The sequence below is a fragment of the Muntiacus reevesi genome, chromosome 7 (assembly GCF_963930625.1).
Source record: "Muntiacus reevesi chromosome 7, mMunRee1.1, whole genome shotgun sequence".
Classification (NCBI taxonomy): domain Eukaryota; kingdom Metazoa; phylum Chordata; class Mammalia; order Artiodactyla; family Cervidae; genus Muntiacus; species Muntiacus reevesi.
In genome coordinates this window covers 42,304,645-42,327,764 of record NC_089255.1, presented here as the reverse complement: position 1 = coordinate 42,327,764, position 23,120 = coordinate 42,304,645, and the positions used below count along the sequence as shown (strand labels likewise).

General features: G+C 42.2%; 1 protein-coding gene across 20 annotated transcripts in view; it reads left to right on the top strand.

Annotated features, from left to right (window-relative positions):
• TRIM9 (tripartite motif containing 9) overlaps positions 1 to 23,120 on the top strand; it is a 113,755-nt gene that overhangs the window by 56,326 nt on the left and 34,309 nt on the right. For 15 of the 20 annotated variants that reach the window (XM_065941496.1, XM_065941495.1, XM_065941492.1 and 12 more), the window contains exons 2-4: positions 6,273 to 6,368; positions 8,831 to 8,953; positions 22,274 to 22,384. In XM_065941496.1, coding sequence (XP_065797568.1) covers positions 6,273 to 6,368; positions 8,831 to 8,953; positions 22,274 to 22,384 — 330 coding nt within the window. The remainder of the gene's footprint in view (positions 1 to 6,272; positions 6,369 to 8,830; positions 8,954 to 22,273; positions 22,385 to 23,120) is intronic. The other 5 variants (XM_065941497.1, XM_065941494.1, XM_065941490.1 and 2 more) reach the window with 3 other exon arrangements.

The window sequence follows — 23,120 nt, the reverse complement described above, 5'->3', positions numbered from 1 at the left end:
TCTCCTTTAGGATCGACTGGTTGGATCTCCTTGCAGTCCAAGGGACTCTCAAAGAGTCTTCTCCAACACCACAGTTCAGAAATATCAATTCTTCAGTACTCAGCTTTCTTTATATAGTCCAACTCTCACATCCGTACATGACCACTGGAAAAACCATAGCCTTGACTAGATGGACCTTTGTTGACAAAGTGATGTCTCTGCTTTTTAATATGCTATCTAGGTTTGTCATAACTTTCCTTCCAAGGAGTAAGCGTCTTTTAATTTCTTGGCTGCAATCACCATCTGCAGTGACTTTGGAGCCCAGAAAAATAAAGTCAGACACTGTTTCCTCTGTTTCCCCATCTATTTGCCATGAAGTGATGGGACCAGATGCCATGATCTTAGTTTTCTGAATGTTGAACTTTAAGCCAACTTTTTCACTCTCCTCTTTCACTTTCATCAAAAGGCCCTTTAGTTCTTCTTCACTTTCTGCCATAAGGGTGGTGTCATCTGCATATCTGAGGTTATTGATATTTCTCCTGGCAATCTTCATTCCAGCTTGTGCTTCCTCCAGCCCAGCATTTCTCATGATGTACTCTGCATGTAAGTTAAATAAGCAGGGTGACAATAACAGCCTTGAGTACTCCTTTTCCTTTATGGAACCAGTCTGTTGTTCCATGTCCAATTCTAAGTATTGCTTCCTGACCTGCGTACAGGTCTTATGCGTATGATACACATATCCTTCAGAATAGCATCGCATTGATCCTCATTTCTGTGTTTTGTGTTGACCTTGGTACCCAGGAAGCAGGAGGCATAGGCCAAAGTGTGCAGCAGGGTGCAGTATGTCGGAGCTGCCCAGGGAAGGAGTAAGGTTGTTTTGGGGACCACCAAGCTGCCTTTGCATGTTTGCCACCTCACCTATTTTGTATGATTCTTGGTTGACTCTTTATGACCCATCTCGTGCCGGTAGTTTCAGATCCTAGACAGCTAGGAAGTTTTCTTTCATTTGTTCTAATTTGTCTCCATCCAGTATTCATAGTATTAATAAACTGAGGGGGGGAATGACAGATGAATAATGTTCACAGCAGGAAAAGGGAAGAAGATGTGGTTTTCTGTCTGGGAAAGCTTGGCAGCTAGGCGCATGCACTGAAATCGTTACCTGTTTCCTGAGCCTAAATGATTGTGGTTCTGAGACATGCTCCACAGGGGCTCCCAGGTTGAGTCTGATCTCTCTTCACGTATACTCCTTTGGGAGGCTAGGGGAGCCAGTCAGAGGAGAAGTTGGAGGGGGAACGCAGGAGAGAAGGAGGGAAGGGGTGGAGTTCTGTTTCTCTCCTCCAAGCTCGGAACAACTTGCCATCTTTCTGGGCAGTCTTGGTTATTCCGAGCATGCTCAGAGCTCTGGCCTGGAAATCTGTCAGTGCTTCTTTGGCTTCATCATTTTCCCACTCCCATTCACTTTCTGATCATGATACTTTTTCAGTAAATCAGAAAACAAATAACCAAGACTTCAGAACGTTATTGCTTAGGCATCACAGACAGTTTCTGATGGCTACATATACAGCCGAAAACACACACTAAATATTTGCATCTTCTGTGTTCTGGTATAAATTTACAGGGCTGCTCTGTGGTCCTGAGTATAGAACATCTCTGTTAGCAAAGAGCAGGAATTTAAATGCTCCTGGGAAACAAAATAAATAAATAATAATGTTCTTTACATCAGATGTGGCTTATAAATATGATCAAAAGACTGTCCTATAAAAGCAATACATATATAAATCCTTAGAAGAAGAGTATTTTCTAGTGATAAATAGTTTCCAGGATTTTTCATTGTCTGCTGCTCCATTTCTACAAGGTGGCAAAGCTTAAGAGAAAGGTTTCTAGATATTTATCTTATAATGCAGTTGTTTATCAAATACCAGAACAATCATTAGCCAGGAAGAAGGCATGAATGTAGACACAAAGGGAGGAAATCTGCAAATAAATTGAGTTTTGCAGTTTACATACTGCTTTGCTATATAAAATCCAGGGAGTAGGTGAGGCCAGCACTCTTTGTCTACTATAGTATAATTTTTACTATAGTATAATTTTTACTATAGTATAATTTTTTTCTACGTATATACCAGCACCTGATCAACAATTCTTATTGGGCATCAGGCCTGACTTATATTATACAGACACCTTGAATTACAAGGCTGGACTATAAGAAGCCAGGTGGCTCTAGTTTCGTGTAGTTGAATGAATTTGACTTCTCTACTCAAGCCTCCAAATGTGATAACTAAGGCGCAGGTTACAATAAAGGGGGAAGAAAACTGTGGTAGCCCAGCAAACTCTGACTCATTCAGGAAAAGAGGGGATATGAATCTAAAGTCACAATAACATAATGTCTCCTTTAGAATATGATTGTCATTCTATTGCCCTCTGTTCCAAATGAGACTCTCTTCATCCCTTGGGCTTCTGAAAAAGTTCTTGAGAAGAAAATTTTTACCCCAAGTTATGGTGTAGCTGGGGCTGCCCTGGTAGCTCTGCTGGTAAAGAATCCATCTGCAGTGCAGGAGACCCCAGTTCGATTCCTGGGTCAGAAAAATCCCCTGGAGAAGGGATAGGCTCCCCACTCCAGTATTCATGGGCTTCCCTCGTGGCTCAGATGATAAAAGAATTGGCTTGCGGTGCAGGAGACCTGGGTTCAATCCCTGGGTTGGGAAGATCCCCTGCAGGAGGGTATGGCAACCCACTCCAGTATTCTTGCCTGGAGAATCCCCATGGACAGAGGAGTCTGGCGGGCTACAGTCCATGCGGCTGCAAAGAGTCAGACATGACTAAGCACAGCACAGCACATAGTGCAGCTGGACCTAGTATTCAGTAACTGAGTAGCCCTTTCAGCAACTGTAAGCTCACTTTGTTTCTTTTCTTCCTAGGCTGTCTTGGTTTAGATTCCCTGAGTCTGAGTACCTCAATCAAAACACAAGCAATGAAGGGTATCCTCCAACAGATCCTGTTCCAGGAATCTGCCCTGCAAATCCCACCCTAATCAGTCCATGGAGGGTTATGGGCAGGAAGGAACAGATGAATAAGAGTTAATAACAGCCAACATTTATTACGCACATACCATGTGCCAGCAGGGTTCTGGGCTTATATACAGTACCTCAGGCAATGCCCACAGCACCAAGAACTATAGTATTCTTATTTATGGATGAGGTAGAGCTATGTGTGAGATATGAACAGCCAGTCACTGGCACCATTTATAAGTTTGGAGTGGTTTCCCTTACCATGATTCTTTGTTAGCAGGAGCCATCACATTGATGAATGTACTCAGCCCTCACAATAGTCCAACCACTAAACATTATTTTTCCCACTTTTTCCATTGGAGTAACTCTGACAGTGGTCACTTTCTCAAGGCCATGCTTAGGAAAGGACAGTATCTGAACCCTTCTGAAGCCTGTGTTCTCCCACCCCACAGTGGCATGCAGCATGCACATTTTTAGAGAGACCAGTGCCTGACTTCCTATTTAGTCATGCATATATAAGCAAAAAACCTCCATGCAACCAAGAAATACAATTTTAAGATTCTACCCTTTTACTAAAAAGATGAGTGGATAATGCATTGTTTTAGCAAGAAGGAGAAAAGGCATTAGTTTTCAAAGAAGGTGATGTGGGGAAAGGACTTTGTAATTTCCAGGAGGGATGTTGCCCCAGCTGCTGGGGGAGGAATTTTGTACCAGGTAAGAAGAGGTGCCAAGAATACACAGAAGAACTGTACAAAAAAGATCTTCACAACCCAGATAATCATGATGGTGTGATCACTCACCTAGAACCAGACATCCTGGAATGTGAAGTCAGGTTGGCCTAAGAAAGCATCACTACAAACAAAGCTAGTGGAGGTGATGGAATACCAGTTGAGCTATTTCAATTCCTGAAAGATGATGCTGTGAAAGTGCTGCACTCAATATGCCAGCAAACATGGAAAACTCAGCAGTGGCCACAGGACTGGAAAAGGTCAGTTTTCATCCCAGTTCCAAAGAAAGGAAATGCGAAAGAATGCTCAAACCACTGCACAATTGCACTCATCTCACACGCTAGTAAAATAATGCTTAAAATTCTCCAAGCCAGGCTTCAGCAATACGTGAACCGTGAACTTCCAGATGTTCAAGCTGGTTTTAGAAAAGGCAGAGGAACCAGAGATCAAATTGCCAACATCTGCTGGATCATTGAAAAAGCAAGAGAGTTCCAGAAAAACATCTATTTCTGCTTTATTGACTATGCCAAAGCCTTTGACTGTGTGGATCACAATAAACTGGAAAATTCTGAAAGAGATGGGAATACCAGACCACCTGACCTGCCTCTTGAGAAACCTGTATGCAGGTCAGGAAGCAACAGTTAGAACTGGACATGGACCAACAGACTGGTTCCAAATAGGAAAAGGAGTATGTCAAGGCTGTATATTGTCACCCTGCTGATTTAAATTACATGCAGAGTACATCAAGAGAAATGCTGGGCTGGAGGAAGCACAAGCTAGAATCAAGATTGCTGGGAGAAATATCAATAACCTCAGATATGCAGATGACACCACCCTTATGGCAGAAAGTGAAGAAGAACTAAAGAGCCTCTTGATGAAAGTGAAAGAGGAGAGTGAAAAAGTTGGGTTAAAGCTCAACATTCAGAAAACTAAGATCATGGCATCCGGTCCCATCACTTCATGGCAGATTGATGGGGAAACAGTGGAAACAGTGGTTGACTTTATTTTTCTGGGCTCCAAAATCACTGCAGATGGTGATTGCAGCCAAGAAATTAAAAGATGCTTACTCCGTGGAAGGAAAGTTATGACCAACCTAGACAGCATATTAAAAAGCAGAGACACTTTGCCAACAAATGTCCGTCTAGTCAAGGCTATGGTTTTTCCAGTGGTCATGTATGGATGTGAGAGTTGGACTATAAAGAAAGCTGAGCACTGAAGAATTGATGCTTTTGAACTGTGGTGTTGGAGAAGACTCTTGAGAGTCCCTTGGACTGCAAGGAGATCCAACCAGTCGATCCTAAAGGAGATCAGTCCTGGGTGTTCATTGGAAGGACTGATGTTGAAGCTGAAACTCCAATCCTTTGGCCACCTGATGGGAAGAGCTGACTCATTTGAAAAGACCCTGATGCTGGGAAAGATTGAGGGCAGGAGGAGAAGGGGACGACAAAGGATGAGATGGCTGGATGGCATCACCGACTCAATGGACATGGGTTTGGGTGGACCCTGGGAGTTGGTGATAGACAGGGAGGCCTGATGTGCTGCAGTTCATGGGGTTGCAAAAAGTCGGACACAACTGAGTGACTGAATTGAACTGAACTGACAGTGGTAATGACTGCAAGTAATGATGAGCTCCTGTATAAGGATTAAACTGTAGGAGGTAACTTTTCCCCCACATAACAAGAGGCCTGGTGGTACGAGACTTCAAGTGTTGGTTCAGATGCTAAAAGATGCCGATGGAACCTGGCACTGTCTCCTTTCACCATCCTCCCTTCCCATGTTGATCTTTGCTTCTTGAGAGTCCCAGAGCATCTGCCATAAAGTTGGGAGCAAAAGGGAAGAGGCTGCACCAGCCACACTGGTCCCATGTTAGCAGAAAAGCAGAAGCTTTCTCAGCCCTCCAGCCTCCAGCCAGCTTCCACTTAGATCTCATCAAGCAGTTGTGGGTCCCCTGTGGGGTGTGGAAAGGAAGAAAGTACACCTTGCTTTAGGAGGCTAGTGTGGAGAGGACCTGGGGTGGGCTGTGCTTGAGAGAAGGAAGATGTGCTTGGTTCGGTTGATGAGAAGGAGCCTCATCTTGCCCTTTGTATTCACCATTACATATAAGTGACTCTGGGCATCACAGGTGCTCTCACCCTTTCTTCCCTCATCCTGGTAACTCTTCATTCTTTCTGCTCTCACCCCAGTAGCACTTTGGGCTAAATAGTGTTGATAAGTATCAGATCACCTGAATCACTATTTTTTTAATTTAAAGTTAAATAAACTATTATTGAATTAATTAAGTAATTAATAAGATGATGGACTTCTAGGCAGATATCAGCTGGTAAGGGCCTTTGACTACAGTGGCCAGAAGTTTTCACTACCTCAGAGGAAACACTCCTCAGGGGCTTCTGGAAGGAGTAGGGATGCTATTACCAGAATCTTCAGGTTACAGGTGTTGGCTCAGTGGTCCAGCTGAGACAAGAGGAATCTGAAATGTTGAGGGCTCTTGGATGAAAACCACCCTGTGTGGCTGCCTCCTGTGATGAGCGCTCTATGGTTTCCTTCTTTGTCTCTGCAGAGCCAGCTCTCCCAGGCGCTGAACGGGCTGTCAGACAGGGCCAAGGAAGCCAAGGAGTTCCTGGTACAGCTGCGCAACATGGTCCAGCAGATCCAGGTATTGGCAGCAACCAAGGTAGAAAGCAAAGCCCATGTGCTAAGATGTAACTGTGTACCTGGGGCGGTGGGGGGCTGGGGGGACTGTTTCCGTGTCTTATCTTTTATTTTTATGTTTCCTAGGAAATTTCCTACATATTCTTTTCCTGCTCTTTCTATTCTAATACATGCAAGCACACATACAGACCAACTTCAAATATACCCCTTCTCAAGATGGTTACATTTCCCTAACAAGCCAAGGACATAACCCCGGTTTCCAAGAGGTTCCCATCTTCCACACTGAGCTCCTGATTCTCTGCTGCCATGCATTCAGAAAGACATCTATTTCTTTGTGAATTCAGTCATTATTGTTGAATTTTCTAAATCTATATGTTCCCAAAGCACCTTGCAAAAGTTATATCTTCTCTAATAATAACAAACAGGTCACATTTTCTCTCTTTTACCTTTCTTTCCTTACTTCCTATCCTATAATAATGCTTCTGCTCTACCTAGATACTTAAATATTTTTCAACCATGATCCCATGGTAACTATAATTTCAGATTGCTTTATGTGGACACAGTAACCAACAAATCACTTGGCATTTGAGAGCCTGTGAACTTCCTATTAGAGCTGAAAGGGAGAAACCATTAAATTGCGTGAAATGCTAAAATAATGACCTTCTACAGTGTTTAATGTTCTTATATTTTCAAGTTTGCCTCACAGAAATAATCTGAGCGCTGGCCTCCAGTAGATTGACTTTCTGAGTTAATATCTAACCCATGTCAAGGCAGAAATGGCTTTTTAAATGTAAGCCAGCCTTCTAGAGCACCTCACACTGATTTTTTTTTTGCCCTTTGTTGACATACAGGCCCCTGTTAAAACTTTGAGTCCCTAACAACCTAGCAGTTGTATATTTCCTTCTGCTTTCCAAAACAACAAAGTTTATCAATTGGTCCCTTCTCTGCTCCTGCTGGCATAAAGTGTGCAGCCCCAGGCTCACCCCTGCACGTCACCTCTTCATCTGAACAGAGCTTTCTTTTACTCTATCAGAGCCTTTACTGAAAAAGCTTCCCCCTCCCTACCAATAATAACCTGCTTGGTACATAGCTCTGCAGTGATGACTTCCAGGGCTCTTCTGTGAGAACTCGAAAGCAAATTACTATCAAAGCCAAAATTTAATATTTGTAGACGTCATTGCTCAAGCAATTGTAAATGCATGCCTTATACAAAGAAGACCTTGCATTTGGAACAGTGACCTAATACCTAACTACTGATCCTTATATTAGGAGACACAGTTCTGGATGACTGAGAATTAATTTAAATTTGATAGGCTAAGCTGTTCCTTCATTTCTAACCCCCCCAAATTTTACAGCTTACTCAGTTGAGTACTATTTTTTCAATGCTATTACTGTACATGTAGCAAGTATTTAGCTCTCATTGGCTGTAAATTACAATTGTTTTCCAGATTATGGTTTGAGAATCAAAGCTACATATATAACTTATTGAAAGGATTACCTCTGATGAATGCTTATGATTTAATGAGAGAATTGCTTTTAAAAATGTCTATAGCATGGCTCAATGGATAAAGAACCTGCCTGCAATACAGGAGACACAGGAGACTGGGTTCTATTCCTGGGTCCAGAAGATCCCCTGGAGGAAGCAAATGGAAACCCACTCCAGTATTCTTGCCTGAAAAATCCCATGGACAGAGGAGTCTGGCAGGCTTCGGTCCAAAGGGTCTCTCTGTTGGACATGACTGAGCAACTACACACACGCGTAAAAAAAATTTAGATGCAGCATTCAATTTAAATATCATGGGAAAGTTATGATCCATTTAGAGCATGGTTACTGTTCCCCCACAAGCTGACTTTCACAGCAGGCTGAGGCCTGTTACATATACCAGGGATTCTTCACTGCCCACCTGCACTCACTACTTGCTCTTTTAATGAAAAGAGCAAGTGTTTTGCCCATGACTATTCATCTAAACTTCTATTGTCATTGGATTGTTGTTTAATATTGAAGACCATTGCCATCTGCTTTCTTCTTTCTACCTCTAAATTCAATGATTCTTTTACTGTCATGCCTCAACAATACCTGACTCCCTCAGGCAACCAGCCTTTCTGAATGCCACCTTCCACCATGCACAAGTGGTCATATGCCAGCCCTCAAAACAACTCATGTTCAATTCTACAAACTAAAACTTTATCTTACTTGATATAACTCAAATTGCAGAGGTGATTTCATCTTGATAAAAACAAATGTATTAAGTAACATTTACCTCTTTGAATCTAAAGTGAAGCACTTCCCCTGCAGAATAAAATTTATTTTGCTATTTATAAAATGCGTGTGTGCACAGTGGGCAGGGCTCCTCTTCCTTCCCTTCAGCAGGGACCTCCCCCCACAGATGGACTGGGGCTCTGCTGTCTCTGGCAGCCCGAGGCACCAGGTCAGTTCACCGCTGAACACTATGCTCTCTCACACAGGAGAACAGTGTGGAGTTCGAGGCCTGCCTGGTGGCGCAATGTGATGCCCTCATTGATGCCCTCAACAGGAGGAAAGCCCAGCTGCTTGCCCGTGTCAACAAGGAGCATGAGCACAAGCTAAAGGTGAGCTCTGCACCCTATGGGGGGCGGAAGGCCAGGCTTCCCAGGTATGACGGACAGGTGAATGCCCACAGCCTTGGGTGGCCAATGAGGAGCAGGCATGCCCATTCATTCACCACTCACTCCTTTCTTTACATCACTGACACTCACTGAGTGACTTTTCTAGGCCAGAAATTGCTCTGGGTACAAAGATAATAAATAAATCAGAATCCCTGCTCTCGTGGGGCTTATATTCTACTAGAAGGAATAAGCAGAAGGCAAGATAAGTAAATAAAACATCCAGGATGTTCATAAAATATGCTAAGAAAAAATAAGGCAAAACGGATAGAGAATTCTAGGGATGGGGGTTGAAATTTTAAACAGAATGACCAGAATGATGATGCAGGGGCAAATGTATTTTTGAATTGGGAAATGGAATCTGTACTTTTCAGAAAACAAACAAGATTTGTCTTAACTTCTGAAGCAAACTATGTAACTGAAGCAGCTGTATAGACTTTGGTCATCACACAGTGAATCAACTGATCACATTGTGGGGTCCTATTGGCAGGAGGACTGGTCCTCCCGGAGACATCTGCTTCCCCATCTATTGCCCCCTTGGAGCAGGGCAACCACACATGAAAACATACTGGATAGACATAGATGGGCAGCACCCAGCAGAAGGAAGCAAGAAGTAGCCAGCAGGAGCACATGCATGCCCAGCAAGCCTCAGGGTGGCTGCCAGTGGGTGGTGGGTGGGTAGTGTGCCGTGTTGACCTGTGGCTGGGGTGGAGGCAGAAGTGAGGTCCGACCATAGGTTCTCTGCAGGGGTCAGGCAACCAGCGTCAGGGAGCTTCAATGCTCTACAACTAGGACACAGCCTTGGAGGAGCTGGTGGCTGCTGAGCAGCCCAGGAAGTAGCAGATATCCCCAGCAGGCTTGGAACAGGCTTTAGTCCCTGGAGAAAAAGAGGAGGTCCCGTTTCTAAAAGTGTGGGATTCCAGTAGGAGAACCAAGGGAGAGGTTCAAAATGAAAACCTAAGAGAACAGACATTACAAGATTTGGGGCTAAAGCTTGGTGACCGGGCCAGTGCCCAGTTCATGGTTACTAGAAAGAAGGCAAGAAACCAGTTGCTATCTGGGACGTAAGACCTCGGCAAGATGTGCGGCAAATGGCAATGCTGAGTCCTGAGCAGTGGAGTCCCCATCGTTAATCTGTGCCCACCACGCCCCAAGACTCAGGACCCAGAGAACTCCATTGTGAAGATGGGGAGCCAGGCAGCATGCAAAGAGAAACATTTCCCCAAGGAAGCTTAACAGTTCTATCCAAAGGCAAGGGAAACCCCAACACTAGTTTCCTTCTTTAGATTCCCTCCTCTGCTGCTCCTCTGCAGTTCCTCAATACACATTTGGATCCACATACAGGCTTCTTCCCTTCCCCAAAGCCAGGGCAATGTGGCTGGAATAGAAACCTTTCTCCACTGCCTTTGTGACTTACCTACCTGTCACTCTGAATTTGCCTGTGGCATGGAGGCTGAGCTGTGACTGTGGGGTCCAAGCCAGAATGGACTCATGAGGGCTGAGCCCTACAGTGAATTTGTCCAGCCTGACCTCACTGGTGCTGAATTGTTAGCCAGCCTGGCCTCGCTGGTGCTGTATTGGGGCCATGTCCCTTTGAGTGTTCCTGATGTGACAAAGCAGAGCAGTTGCATCATGGAGAGGCTCAGCAGATTCTTTGTTAAGGAAAACTGCATGTCTTAAAGTTGGAATCTGAACCAGAAGTTAGGAAAGAAAAGTGCCCAGGGAGTGAACATTGAGAGAGCCTTACTTAGTTCGTGGGCTTGAACAGTGAACCAAGGCTAGGGATCTTATTGCTCCTTCCAGGGAGGCAGTCACTGTTTCCTGGTGGTGAATCAAACTGGAAGACCCTCTCATGTTTGTCTTATAGTGAACACCAGCCCCCACGGGTCATCACACCAACCCCAGCCCCGTGGAGGCTTCACGCTGAACTTCAGGTAATGGAGGGAGCACCGGGCTTTCCTCAGGAGCCTCCCCGCCCCTACCAATGACCTGTGTGGTACTTGTCTCATAAAGTTCTGAATGAGGCCAAGTTTTACTTGGATAACTTTCTCTAGCTTATCAGTTTCCAGGCTCCTGTCCCTTAGTGTCTATGATCAAGTTATTTTCTTTTGATTTCTATAAAGGACCATGGGACTGTGTTTCATGGTAACATACATAGTCATTCCTAAAATGTGAGAGAGATAAGTAAGGCAGTATTAAAGATACTTCAGAAAAAACATTTTCTGAAGATTGTGCTATGTGGATGTTAATCTTGTACATTTAGCTGTAACAACCTGGGAGATGGATTTAAAACCACAAGCCTATTCATCTAAGATAGTCAGATGAGGCTTGAATGAAAAATTCTTCTGAAGTCACCATTTTTTTATCCAAATTAAAATCTAGAAGTACTGTGGACTCTGATTCTGTGGTTAGCCAGGTAGCAACACAGAATGAGCATCCTTGGTGACCACGCCCTGGCTTTCATAGCAGTAAGAGCTAGCATTTGGGGACACTTGCTTTGCAGCAACACTATACAAGTTATGTTGTAGGGATCAACTCCTCTGTTCCTCAGGACAGCTCTGGGAGGTCATTATTACTGCTATTAACACTCTAGAGATGAGGAAACCGTGGCACCATGCTATTGAGAACTGGTCCTGGGATCCGGAATTCCTGTCCTGCTAACCTGGCTTCAGAGTCCAGATTCCGGACCGTGGCACCCTACAGCTGGTAGTACAGTGCAGAGAGAAGGCATGTGGGGACATGCCTAGTCCTGTCCCCAGTCAGCCAGCACCTACCTAATGCATACCTGCTCGGAGCCGAGTGCTGGGCTCAGGGGCAGGGGAAGAAGGACACGAAGGTGACTCAGAGTTAGGGGCTTCCGGTCCTGTGGATGAGATCAGTCACACCCACAAATGACTCCAGCACAGGTAGAGAGCAAGGTTCCAGGAGAAGGTTGCCCATGTCATTAGAGCTGTGAGAAGGGCGAAGTTACTTCCAGCTGAAGGGGTCACAGAGAGCCTCATGAAAAAGCAGGCATTGGAGGAGCCCAAACTTTGGGAGACACGTGTTAATGGTGGTATGCATTCTTGCCTGTGGGAAGTGGCCAGGCTATGAGGGAAGAAGAGGGTGGTCAGCACAGTGCATCCTAGTCTTGCTCTATGCAGTTAGTCATAGGGACCGATGGATGCTTTCTGTTTCCATCACCTGCTCTGACCTTACTAAAAAGATGATCACTACAGCCCTTCATTTTAGCACCCTTCAGAAACCCAGAACCTTTATTGTTATAGAGGAACTTAAAATGTCATTTGAACCACAGAGAGTATCTAAAGTAAACTCACAGCTGTCTATGGGTAATGAGCTGGACAGCTGGGATTTTCCCTCTGATAGTGGACCAGCCGTTTTAATGTGTCGCCATAAAGTTTTAACTTTTTCCTTAAAGGGCATCTCTTTTGTGAAGCACGGCAGATGCTTCCCTGACATCTTTAAACAGAACATGGTTAACAGTTTGTATTAAGTCATAGGGTGACTACAGTGGTGACTCCTGGTTTTCTCTACGGGAGAGATGTAAGGGTAGCAATCTGGATAAATGCAGGGAGCCAGGACTGAGGAAACATCATTTATCCAAATCAGAAAGTGCTGAGGGACATGCAAGCCACCGGCCTAGGCTGTGCGTGGATGCAGGTGGAGATGATTCAGGAACAGCTATAACGCACTGAGGGGACCCCACGGCCCGTGTCGGTCCATTGGTGTTGGTGGCCTGCATGGTCAGGGACCTCTGAGAGAGGCAGCTGCCTGCCCTCATTCCACCCTGCCTGGGGTGGCGTTCCCTGCCCTAGATCCCAAAGGACAACTGAAACCAGAGACAGGTGGCTGGTTGTCTCCCACGGCAGCAAAGCTGTTCTGTGTTCTGTCTTCTGTGATTTGTTTCTCTGCTGTTTTCAGCTGATTGTATCTGTCACTGCTTCTAAAAACAGGCAGTGCGGCCGTCGCCGTGACTGCTGGTGCCAGCCTCCACGTCTCCCTCCCTCTGCTTTTCTCCTCCTGCCTCTTCCCTTTCTTGTCACTTCAGTTGCTACTCAGATTTGTGAGAAAAGACTGGCCTTTTATAGACATCACTTGCCAGGCACAGTACTTCTTTCTGTCTTTGTTGGCTAGCCCATCACTCACAGTCCGGAGAGGGTAATCTTATGGTCTTCCGCTTCCCTTTGGCAGAGTTCTCTGGGGGCCTGCTTTTGGCTGACAAAGAGGAGAGTTGTGTGTGTTTTTCTGGCAACTTTTTCCTTCTTGAGCCATCCAAAAGGCTAGGGGAACTGGAAAGCCATGTGCATAAAGACAGTCTTTATAATCCACTCAGGCTCTTCTCTGAAAGAACCGATTGCTTGAGCAGATGGAGCAGTTCTGGTTCTGAGGCAAGATGGAGCCGAGCGGTGAGGAGCCCAGATTCTGGGTCATAAGAGAACGGGGTGTGAAGACACACTGCATCGCTTAGTAGGTCTCTCACCACGGACACGTCTACAGCTCCATTTCTTTCACCTGTGTGGAAAATAGGCCTAGACGTGGTCCACACCGCCTAGGGCATTGTAAAGACCCTAAAGCACAGTAGTCAAAATGTGAGCTTTATTGTTGTGGTTATCACTGGATAGCTTTCCCAGAAAAGACCCCAATGCTGGGAAAGACTGAGGGCCGGAGGAGAAATTGGCAACAGAGGATGGGATGGTTGTATGGCATCATCGGCTCAGTGGACATAAGTTTGAACAAATTCCGGGAGATAGTGAAGGACAGGGAAGTCTGATGTGCTGCAGTCCATGGGGTCACAAAGATTTGGACACGACTTAGACCCTGAATGGCAATCAGACTGGAAATATAGTCTTACTCAGAACACTGAGGAAGTAAGTGCTCCTGGTATTTTCCATAATACTAGAGTTCCTATTGCAGAATCAACCTAGTGTGATTAATTATCTCTGAACCTAGGAATGGTGACTTGAGTATAATTCATCACCGTACAAAATAGTGCACTAAGTTTGGTGGGCTATTTTTAAAAGCTAAAAACAAGACTTTGAGGCATATACAAGTGTGACCTTATATTAGGAACACTGTCTAAATTACAGTAATACTATTCTGTGGTTTGAAAAAACACTGGGAGCTAAATACCTAAATTTTCAGGATGTGATAAATTAACCAAATGTCAGAAAGCTACTGGAGGGAAAAATTGCTTTTTGAGCTTTCAAAAACTATTACTAACTCACATTTAATGCCTTGGACAATATTCCCTCTACCAAAAGAGGCAGCTGGGCCCCTAGTTTTCATGTCTGAACTGTGTGTTGTGTCAACATCCTTCCCAGGTCTTCCTTGGCTAAATAAGGCTTTAAAATATCCTCATTGTCTGTGACCCTCACAGGAAATTTGTGTCAACATTTTAAAAGTACCATTAGAGATCTGTGCTCTTTTCAGGAACTTTACAAATGTCATTTTTCTTTTGATAAGCCCAAAGAAATATCTGAGAATTATTTTTATTTATGTAACATTCAGATTTGAAATAACTCCACAATTATCTTACAAGTGTTCTTTCTCCAATATTTTAGAATGAATTTGTGTGCTGAATAGTGCTAAGTGATGGATGTCTTCTTGGTCCCCTTGCAAGTCTAGATCCTCTTAAAGAAAAAAAAATAGTTATAGTTATTCAAATACACTCTGAAAAAAATCTAATCTTTAATTTCCATGTGTGGTTGGTAAGTTAACATACCAATGACATTACTCAGTGAGAATGTTGAGGGATAATGATAAAAAATGATAAAACTTACTGTTTATTAGAGCTTTCACTTTTATAGAGGGCCTCCATGTCCCAATTGTAATTGTCTATAGAATGCTTGATTTTGAATCCAATTGGGTTTTGTTAGACTCATTATCATGATTGTCATTATTATCTTCATTATTATTTACCATGTATTGGCTGTTTGTTCCCATTATGTTAGGGAAAAAAAAAAAAGAATCATATGGGCATATTATTAAGAGTACAAATTTACACTGGGGATATTATCGGCTTACTTTAACCATTTTGTCAATGCTTCATAATAGGTAAATAATCCTTTGATAGGTTTAGAGAGAGAGAGAGGAGGAGGAAGGAAGGAAAGGAAGAAGAGAGGCTGGAGGAAGAGAGGTAGGAGGGAAGGAAAGGTCTGCCCAAGCTCACAAAGAATTTAAAAATAACAGGTAGGATTTGACTGTTATAGTCATTACTAGAAAGAAAAGCAACAAACTAAAAAGTCCACTTGATTACAATAAAACTACTGGCAAGACGTTCCATTAGTTCATTGCAGTGAAGACTTTGAAAAAATTTAGGCATACTGGAACACTTAAAATTTTTGACTGCCCTCAGCAGAAGTTTTTGGGGGGCCAACTCTAATAATTTAACCACAGTTATTGTTGATGACAAGCCTATCATTAATTGGGAATTCATTTGGCAAATTCTACGGTCCTCTGCTCCCCACGTGTAGAAACAAAAGCCCCAGAGGGCCTGTAAGAAGCAGAGAGCCCGAGTTGCCCGTGGCATCACCAGGATGCCACCACGTGCACCTGGAGTCACCACGGTCAGGGGACAGGCCTGTGAACACCCTCGACCCGCGCTGGGAAGGGCAGTCGAAGAACTTCTTTAATGTCCTCTGCCTGAGTCCATACATGAATGCACACTCAGCTCCAGAAGGCACTTAGCATTCTTCAAAGATGATGGACTAATTCACCATTTCTCACATCCTACAAAACACCACCATACTGGATGCAACACTTTTACTGTGGAACGCTGTAAATGATGAATGTTCTCCTTTGTGGGTGGGGCCACATCAGGATGCTTCTCTCTCCAAATGGCTTGTATTTCTTCCTTCATTAACTTCTCTGTACAAGGATACAGTTTTCTATATACTAAGAGCATGCTTTGGATATTCCACTCAATGCTTATTGATGAGGTTATTGTCATTCACACTTCCGAGACAGAAAATTCAGTTTTACTGTTAAAATCTCAAGCCTTCTGAAAAACAGGTATGTGTTTTATTTACTTAATAGGCCTAAATGATCCTTTTATGGATTAAAACTCAAAGCATCAGATTTGTCTTTGAAATAACTAGTCGCCGAGGTGGTTAAATTAATAATACTGCTACAGAAGACAGTATCAAGAGAATGGGGGAAATGTTTGCCATATTTCCATAAGCCATGTGGGAGAATGGTGGCATGTAAGAAATTTAAAATGTTCTTCATTAATTTAAGTGTCCCTAAGTTTCAATGAATGTAATGATAATATAGGAGATAATATCTTACTCTAAGGGAAAATCAAGAGAGTTATTTATTTTACTAGATGAATCTATTGGTCAAATCACTTCACCAAAAATCACCAGTGAGTCAATTCCAAGTATCAGTTAGTCATCTTGCTATAGGACATTATGGAACACATAGAAAAAACTATCTCCACTGACCAAAGGGACCTGTGTAGAATAAATTCTTCAAATTTGTTTCTTTAAAGTACTTATATCTTAGAAAAACAAAAAAGAATGGCATTATACTTAGAGGACATCATTTTAAACAGTGATGGAAATATATATTAAGAAAGAATGTCTTGAAATATTGAGAGAATGTTAGTATTTACTTAGACTAAAAATTCATCAGTGATCTCTCTCCAGACCCCATGATGAGAGAAAATACTATGAGAAAAGTATTTATTAAAAAGAAGATTTAAGAAAAAATTTTAAAGAGCCATGTGTAAGATGGAGAAATGAAATTTGGATAAAATAATGAAATTTCCCTTAATTAATCTCAGTTCTAGCAGCTCTTTGTATCACCTGAGCTGAGTGATGGGAGACTGGCCTGTTCAAGATGCAGTGGAAAATACAGTTGTAGATAGACTGAACAAAATTTCACATTTGTACTATATAAGCTGTCATGGGTTGCTCTCTGCTACTAAAATGTCTAAGCATTCAAAGAGACATACAGTCTGTTCTCAAATTCTCCTTTTCCAAATAGGCACAGTATCATATCCTGACCCCCCAAAAATGACCTTTATAAATTTGCCACTTAACAAAATAAAACTCTTCAAGTGATCAGTAGGATTTGCCATCCAAAACAGATGGTGACTGCTGATAAAATTTTGAAGGCCTTCTCTGAAACTGTGGACCACAGATTAATTCATTGTCCTCTAAGAGCTGGTTTAGGCCTTAATACACATGAAGACTGGAAGATTATTTCCTAGTTCCTATTCATGTCACTCCTACAACATGTATATTTCCTTAGAAACTCCTTAAACCCAGCCAGCTGAAAACATGGTGCCAAGGGTTTCTCCAGAGCATCAGAGTCACTGCAAAGAAATATAGAACTCAAAGAAAAAGTGACATGGCCTGACTTCCTATGAATTGTTTTTCATTAAAAAATATATAATGTAGAAGTAAATAGTACTAATAAGGAGTAGAAATAACACAGAGTGAAGAAGGTAGCAAGTAAGAAAGCTGAATGAAGACACTCACAGAATAAAATATTTAAACTCTTAAAAGATTTAATTATCTGGCTGATTTCCATAATATGGGAAATCTTGCTAGATTAATTGAGAAAATAAAAGTTAATTATAAAACACCCAAAAATGCTACTTCTGGGAACCCCACTGATTCATTTTTAACAGTGAATTTTATCACAGGTTACTGTGATCATAGCAAAATGGTTTATTAAAATGTTTTAAAAATGGACCAGCATCCACTGTAGCAATAGTGGGAGTTTCAAGCCAAGCAGGATATTGAGTCCTTCCAAGAAACTTGAACCATGGAATACAGGAGCCAACAGCAAACACCCCTGAAACTCACAGACTCTTTGGCAGCACAACAATGAAGCTTCTTAAGAGTAATCAGAGCCCCCAACACTCCCACAGCTCCTTTGGCACCAAATAAACCTTGCTTGAGAAGGAAATTTATAGAGGCAGACATAGAATTTTATGAGGCCTGAGTAACATATTTATTTCAGCACATTTTGGTCGTAAAATTATCATTGAGCTCAATGTTCTGGCAAGTAAACACAGTTCAGTCTTTTTTGCCTCAAAAGGAGGCTTACTTTGGGTTGTAGTATTCAGATCCAGCCTGTGCTTGTTATTAGGAATTTTAGTACCAGTCACTTCTATTTAGTCCTAGGGACAGTGAAAGGTCCATTGGGACAGTGAAAGGTGACTGCTGAGGTTTCTGCTACCTAGCAGCATTGATGCACTGGCTGCTGAAATGTAAAAACACTTTCTGGGAACAATTTAGTCAAGCGTCATATAGCAGAGATGAGTAGTATAATAGCTGTGGGTCCCCTGCATTGCATTTTTTTAAGTGCTTAACTTATGGGTGTTTTCTTTTTCCCCAAGAAGGAGAAACTTAACCATTTTTTACCTCCTGATTTTAAAGTAAAATAATAAAATGAAAATATAATATAATAATTTGCATCACTTGAGCCCAGACCAAGAGACAGTGGTGTTAGTTTGACAGAAACATACTAGATGTTAGGAGAAAATAAATCAACCAGTGAATTTAAAAGTGATCTTTCCCCCCACTCAAAATCACAAAACAATCTTCATATCAAAGTTGGTTTCTTTCACCAATTCCAATAAAGAGATTTTAAATCCTACATTTTATTTTTTATTTTAAAAAGCAATAACAAATCATCTGTCAAAATATTAGGAGACTCGAAATAGCCAAAACAAGCTTGAAAAGAAGGGCAGAATTGGAGTTCTCACACTTCCTGATTACAGAATGCACTACAAAGCTACAAAATACAGTACTAGCATAAAGATACAGAGAAGGCAATGGCAACCCACTCCAGTACTTTTGCCTGGAAAATCCCAAGGATGGAGGAGCCTGGTAGGCTGCAGTCCATGGGGTCGCTAAGAGTCAGACACGACTGAGCAACTTCTCTTTCACTTTTCACTTTCATGCATTGGAGAAGGAAATGGCAACACACTCCAGTGTTCTTGCCTGGAGAATCCCAGGGACGGGGGAGCCTGGTGGGCTTCTGTCTATGGGGTTGCATAGAGTTGGACACGACTGAAGCGACTTAGCAGCAGCAGCAGCAGCAGCATAAAGATAAGCAGAAGACCACTGGAAATCAAATAAAGCCCAGAAGTAAATTCTCACATTTATGGTCAAGTGATTTTTGACAAAGCTTCCATGACCATGCAATGGGGAAAAGGAAGTTTTAGTAACAAGTGATGGTGGGAAACTATCTTCATACAAAAGAATGAACTTGGACAGTTACCGAAAGCCATGTACAAAAATTAACTCGAAGTGAATCAAAGACTGAAAAGTAAGAACTGGAACTATAAAACTCTTAGATGAAAACATAGGGCAAATGCTTCATGACACTGGATTTGGCAATGATTTCTTGGATATGGCATCAAAGACATAGGCAACAAAAGAAAAAGTAGACAAATTGAACGTCATGAAAACTTGCAGACTTTTGTTGTCAAAAGACAACAAAAACAAACAACCCAGTTTCAAAATGGACAAATGACTTGAACAGACTTTTTGCCAAAGAAGATACACAATAAGCACATGAAAAGATGCTCAAGATTATGAGTCATTGTGCTGTGCTTAGTCGCTCAGTCATATCCGAGTCTTTGCAACCCCGTGGACTGCAGCCCGCCAGGCTCCTCTGTCCATGCAGATTCCCCAGGCAAGAATACTGGAGTGGGTTCCCATGCCCTCTCCAGGAGATCTTCCCAACCCAGGGATCAAACCCAGTTCTCCCACATTGCAGGCAGCTTCTTTACCATCTGAGCCACCAAGGAAGCCCTATGAGTCATTAGGGAAATGCAAATCAAAACCACAATGAAATACCACTTCACACCCACTAGGATGTGAAAGAAAGTAAAAGTGAAAGTCGCTCAGTTGTATCTGACTCTCTGTGACCTCATGGAATTCTGTAGGCCAGAATACTGGAGTGGGTAGCCTTTCCCTTCTCCAGGGGATCTTCCAACCCAGGGATCGAACCCAGGTCTTCCACATTGCAGGTGGATTCTTTACCAGCTGAGCCACAAGGGAAGCCCAAGAATACCAGAGTGGGTAGCCTATCCCTTCTCTAGCAGATCTTCCCAACCCAGGAATCAAACCGGGGTCTGCTGCACTGCAGGTGGATTCTTTACCAACTGAGCCATGAGGGAATGGCTACTATTTGAAAAAAAAAGCAGACAATGATAAGTGTTGGTGAGAATGTAAAGAAATTGGAATCCTTGTGCATTGTTGGTGAGAATGTAAATGATACAGCTACTGTGGAAAGTAGTATGGTGATTTCTCAAAAAAAAAAATTAAAATAGAAAAACACCATACAAGTCAGTAATTCTACTTCAGAGTATATGAACCCCCCCTCCAAAAAAAGAATAAAGTTAAAACAGACACTCACACAGATATTTGTATTCTTATGTTCATAAGTTTATTCAAAATAACCAAAAGGCAGAAGAAACATGGATGTCCATCAGCAGATGAATGGATAAACAAAATGCAGTATATACATATAATGGAATATTATTCAGTCTTGAAGAAAATGTTGACACAAGCTACAACATGGATAAACCTTGAAGACATTACATAAAAGAAATAAACTAGTCACAAAAGGACAAATACTGTATGATTCCACGTGTATGAGGTACCTAGAATAGTCAGGTTGACAGAGACAAAGTAGAATGGTGGTTGCCAGAGGCTGGGAAGAGGGGTGAATGTAGAGTTACTGTTTTAAAAGTCCAGAGCTTCAGTTTGGGAAGAAGAAAAAGTTTTGGAGATGGTTGGTGGTAGTGGTTGTATAACATGTGAACTTATTTAATGCCACAAAATCGTCCAATTAAAAACAGTGGAAATGGTTTAAGTTATATGTTATATATATTTTATTACAATAAAATAATTATGAGATCAACAATATTGAATTAATCAACTGTTAAAAAATTAGAAAGAACTTTGTCAAAACATAGGTTAAATAAATTTAACCCACTCAATAGAGTATTTATGTAGTCAGGAACATTTGTGGATGGTGGCAACACAGAAAATGCCCGTGATATGGTGTTAAATGGGAAAGAGGTGAAATTGTCACATACTATAATTGCAATTATAACTAAATCTAGCTCAAGGGAGGAAAACTAAAAGGAAACATCAAAATTCTTTAAAAATTTGTATTGGAGTAGTGAGACTATTTGCTTTTTTTAAACCTATTTTCCTGTTGTTTTTGAAACAGGATGTAATCATCATTCATGGAAAATAAATTTATGATCAAAACTGAACAAGGAATAAGGGAAAGTTTTTAAATAATTATCATTAAAACCCCTTTTAGTTATTACCCATAAAATCCAGAATGCTGGGGAGATTTGGGGTGGGTTTTTTTTTTTTTTTTTTGAGGCTTTTGCAAAATAGTACAAATACAGAAGGTGAGTAATAGGTTCCTAGAAAGCCCTTGCTCAATTCTATGCTTCAAAACCTGCTTCAGGATTTGGGTCACTGAGCAGGGACACAGAAGACAAGCATTTCTAAAGAAAGAAATTTTTCAAAGAGTGCCATGCACTTGACACGGCAAAGATAACTTCCCAGAGGCAGAAACTGTATGTTCAGAGAGATACCTCTCTAGGTTAGGCAGACTCATCGCTGAGCAAATAGCCTTTAAAACTGCTTTCCCAAATGAGGCAGTGAGTGATGCTAAGTAGATTATAACTTGATTCTGTATACATCTGTGTCTGGCATACTTGCGGTCATTAGCTCATTGTCTTTTAGCAACCACTTCTAGGCTTACCCTATCACCCACTCAGGGAAAAGAGAATCAGAACAAGAGAGGATCTGAGTTCAGACGGTGATATCTGCTCTTTAGAAGGGACAGGTAGAGGGTGAGCAAAGATGGTGGGTGGCTGTGTCACAGAACAGACGCTGCAGCTGCACCTCCGGCCGCTTAGTCTTTTAACAGACCCTCCCATGACCTCCCACTTAGAGCCGCTCCCAGAGAGGGGAGTGATGGAGACCTGTGAAAGATGTCCCCTGAGGCACCAAGGTAACCAGCTTCCCAGAGGTCCAACAACCGTGTGCCTTTCTGATGGCTCCAGTTGTTACAAATCCCTCCCCGTGAGAGCCGTTATCCAATCCATCTTCCAGAGCCATTGTTCCCAGCAGACATTGCCACAAAATATTCTCATAAATTGAGTTCCATTCCATGATGCTCTTGAATCATGGTTTGAAGAAGTTTTCCAAAGTCCTCATTTGCTTTCTTTTCTACCCTCTGCCACTTTGGACCATTCTGTTGTCTCATCAATCCTAGGTGGTTCGAGATCAGATCTCTCATTGCACAGTGAAACTGCGCCAGACCACGGGTCTCATGGAGTACTGCCTGGAGGTGATTAAGGAAAATGATCCTAGTGGCTTTTTGCAGGTAAGTGTCAACAAGTTTCTGCTTCAGATTCTCAGTGTTCCATGAGACTGACTCTATGATGCCAAGGCCAGACTCCCAACAGACCTAGCTGGGTATGGGCCGCTCCACAATGGAACCCACCTTTGTGTTGCCATGTAGATGTGGGTGCCTTTGGAATGTCACTGGCTTCTCAGAAGATTCTACCATCATGGGCTCCAAGACTAAAAAGGCTTTTTAAATTTGTTGTTTATATTTGATCATGAAAACATAATTCCCTCTAAGTTCCTCCAAAGCAAACTTATTACCTTGCATAAGATTTGGGTCCCTTTATTAATATCTTGGACAGTTTTGTCAGAAATGTAAGTATAAACATGTTTCTACCTTGTTTACACCTCCTTCTGGCAAGTCAGTGATTTCCCAAACAGCATGAAATTTTTTCATTGTTTGGATGTCTCATGATTTCTTTAGTGTTGTTTTAGTGACATGCTGTGATGTCAGCTAAATTTTACTTAACTTTTGATCCCAATGATTAATGGACCTTTGATTAAGGAACATGTAGCTTCCTTACAACTAACATTCTACCAAACTGGCCAAGAATGATTGGGGGGTGGGGTAGAGGAGGGGGCTAAATATAAGAAATGAAAAAGTCCTCTACCAAAGAATCAGATCATGCATGAAGATGATGTATAGGAAATCTTATCTTACAGATGATCATATGCAAACCTCTCTGAACCACTTAATAAAAATCATTAGGTCT